This window comes from Montipora capricornis, chromosome 6, assembly GCF_036669925.1.
Source record: "Montipora capricornis isolate CH-2021 chromosome 6, ASM3666992v2, whole genome shotgun sequence".
Classification (NCBI taxonomy): Eukaryota; Metazoa; Cnidaria; class Anthozoa; order Scleractinia; family Acroporidae; genus Montipora; species Montipora capricornis.
Genome location: NC_090888.1, coordinates 6026892 through 6029391, shown reverse-complemented (window position 1 = coordinate 6029391; position 2500 = coordinate 6026892). Strand labels below are relative to the sequence as shown.

Here is a 2500-nt window from a genome sequence, read left to right as displayed (position 1 = left end):
TCTAGCAGCGGTGCAAAGTGCTAAACTTATTTTGCATCAATTGCGGTGGCGGAATCTTACAGGCCTGCGCACAGCGGAGATGACACGAAGGGAAAAAAAGACCATTTGTCAAGAACATGTGATCATGGAGCAAATCAGCAAAAAGGCCTTAATCTCGCCGATTTCTATGGCAAGGTTCGCAAATGCGTGAAAAAGTAGTGAAAAAATATTGCTTGCGGGTGGTTCATCTTACTATTTATTCCCTTCAGTGTCTCGACACGGCTTCCAGGGTATGCTTAATTAAAAAACAACAAATCCTTATTATTATTTTTTTTTAAGGCTGCATTGGATTCTTGCGTCAACATGATCTTACACCTTCTGACTAATTTTACAGAGCTTTCCATTACTTCGAACTCTCTTCTGTAGTTTGAAAGTTTTGAGTGCCACTGTTAAATCATTTGTTTTTAATACCTAAACGGCGGATGGGGATCGAATCGTCACACACAGTTCTTCTCCACGTTTATCTCGGCCGGCCTCGCCTCCTTTTACCTTCAGGTGCCCACGTTAGTGCAGTCCTCAAGATGTTACTAGGACTAGTCCTCAATATGTGTCCTATCCATCGCCATCTTCTCACTCGTATAAGGGCTGATACCGGCGTACTCCCTGTTGCTTCGTAAAGCTCTTCGTTGCTAAGATGGTTATGCCAGAATCTCCTCAGCACTCCCCTCAGGCATGTGCGGTGACACACATCCAATTTGTTGAGATCAGTTGTAGTCACTCTCCACATTTCGGCTCCATACAGTAGCACGGACAGCACATTTGAGTTCAGGATGCGTAGCTTGGTCTCCTGGCTAAATCTGCCTGCAGACGACACGAAGGGCAAAAGTGACCATTTGACAAGAACATTTGATCATAGAGCAAATCAGTAAAAAAGCTTTAATCTCGCTGATTTCTATACCAAGACACGCAAATGCGTGACGACAGCAGTGAAAAAATTTGCTTGCGCGTAGTACATCTTACTACTTATTCCCTTCAGTGTCTCGACACGGCTTTCAGTGCATGCCTTAAAACACAACAAATACTTGTTTTCAAAAAAAGGCCGCATTGGATTCTTGCGTCAACAATCTTACATCTTCTGACTGATTTCACAGAGCTGTCCATTACTTTGAACTCTCTTCTACGGTTTGAAACTTCCGAGTGCCATTGTTAAAGCTTTTTTTTTTTAATACCTAGACGGCGGACTTGGATCGAATCGTCAAGGAAACCACAATAAACGCTTAGTGGGATACTGTTTGTACGGATGGGGAGTTCCTGCTTTTCTTGTGTCTTTCTTTGTGATCATTGACCAAATTCTCATTAAAGGATTCATTGGATACGGTAGGTCTGCTGTCTCACAAGAATTTGAAAGGACTGTATCAGAGCAGTGCAGTTCATTGTAAGGAATTTTATCAGTTACTACCTCGCCCATACTCGCTATGCAATTTACGTAACCCCCCCCCCCCCCCCGGCCCCTAAAAAAAAGTAAACACTTTGCAGTGTCTCGGCAAATTAGCAAGCAGATAGAAAGAACAATTTCACGATAAAAAGAGCAGGTAGCCATTATTTTTTTTATGAAAGTACTTTTATTTGATCTGTTTGTTATGGAAAAATAAACAAATAATAAAAAAAAAGACAAGCAACAATAAAATTAAAGCTCCCGTCAAAACGTTCGTTTGGTCTGCAATCTTGTTTGTTGTGCTCAGTGGACCTTTAAGAAAGATAGCCATCCCGCGTAGTTGAGTTTCGTTTCAAGGCGGGCTATCTTTTAACCCTCCTATCCGTTTAACTCGGTGAGCCGGGGCACACTTCATCCATGTAAAGAGGCTCTTAATCTTCTTCAAGCTTGACCATCCTTGTTTGGATAAAACCATCAACTAGATGGAGTGTAACATCTAGGACACTAAGTTTGCTTTCCGAATGAACTAATTCAAATTTAATCGTGGGGTACAGCGAATTAATGTACTCAGTGAAGGAATTCAGTGCAGCAGGTCCCTGTTGCCAAAGGTTAAAATATATCATCACGATATCGCCACCATTGTGGGGGCTTGACAGGGCCACAATGCTTAGCCTTGTGGTCTATCTCCCCCATGGCTATGTCCGCATAACTACAGGTATTTTTAGGTCCCATAGCCGTACCATGTACTTGTAGATAGAACTTCTCATTGAAAACCGAGTGATTGCTTTTAAGGCAAATCTCTACAGCTTCCAGAATACAATCAGTTGATGGTAGCAATTGTTCCCTCGTACCTAGTGCTCTACTGACCACTCCTAATCCTAATTCATTATCGATATTCGGGAACATAGAAACTAAGTCCCAAGAAACTAGGAGGGTGCCCTCAGGAAATGGGCCTTGTTCATTAAGTTTCTGTATCCTGTTAAGCAGGTCAGTGGTGTCCTTAATGAAAGATGGTTGCTTTCTTGCTAATGGTTGTAGATAGAATTCAGTGAAGGCTGAAAGGTTTTCAATAGCCGTTCCACAGCA

General features: G+C 42.2%; 2 protein-coding genes across 2 annotated transcripts in view; one reads left to right on the top strand and one right to left on the bottom strand.

The window, feature by feature from the left end:
• LOC138053148 (uncharacterized) overlaps positions 1 to 1418 on the top strand; it is an 11892-nt gene extending 10474 nt beyond the window's left edge. The window contains exon 5 of the mRNA XM_068899819.1: positions 1213 to 1418. Within this exon, the coding sequence (XP_068755920.1) occupies positions 1213 to 1418 (206 nt within the window). The remainder of the gene's footprint in view (positions 1 to 1212) is intronic.
• A 605-nt stretch (positions 1419 to 2023) lies between these two features.
• The window catches only part of LOC138053146 (uncharacterized), a 576-nt gene continuing 99 nt past the window's right edge, over positions 2024 to 2500 (bottom strand). Inside the window, exon 1 of the mRNA XM_068899818.1 lies at positions 2024 to 2500. This exon is cut by the window's right edge and continues 99 nt beyond it. Within this exon, the coding sequence (XP_068755919.1) occupies positions 2024 to 2500 (477 nt within the window).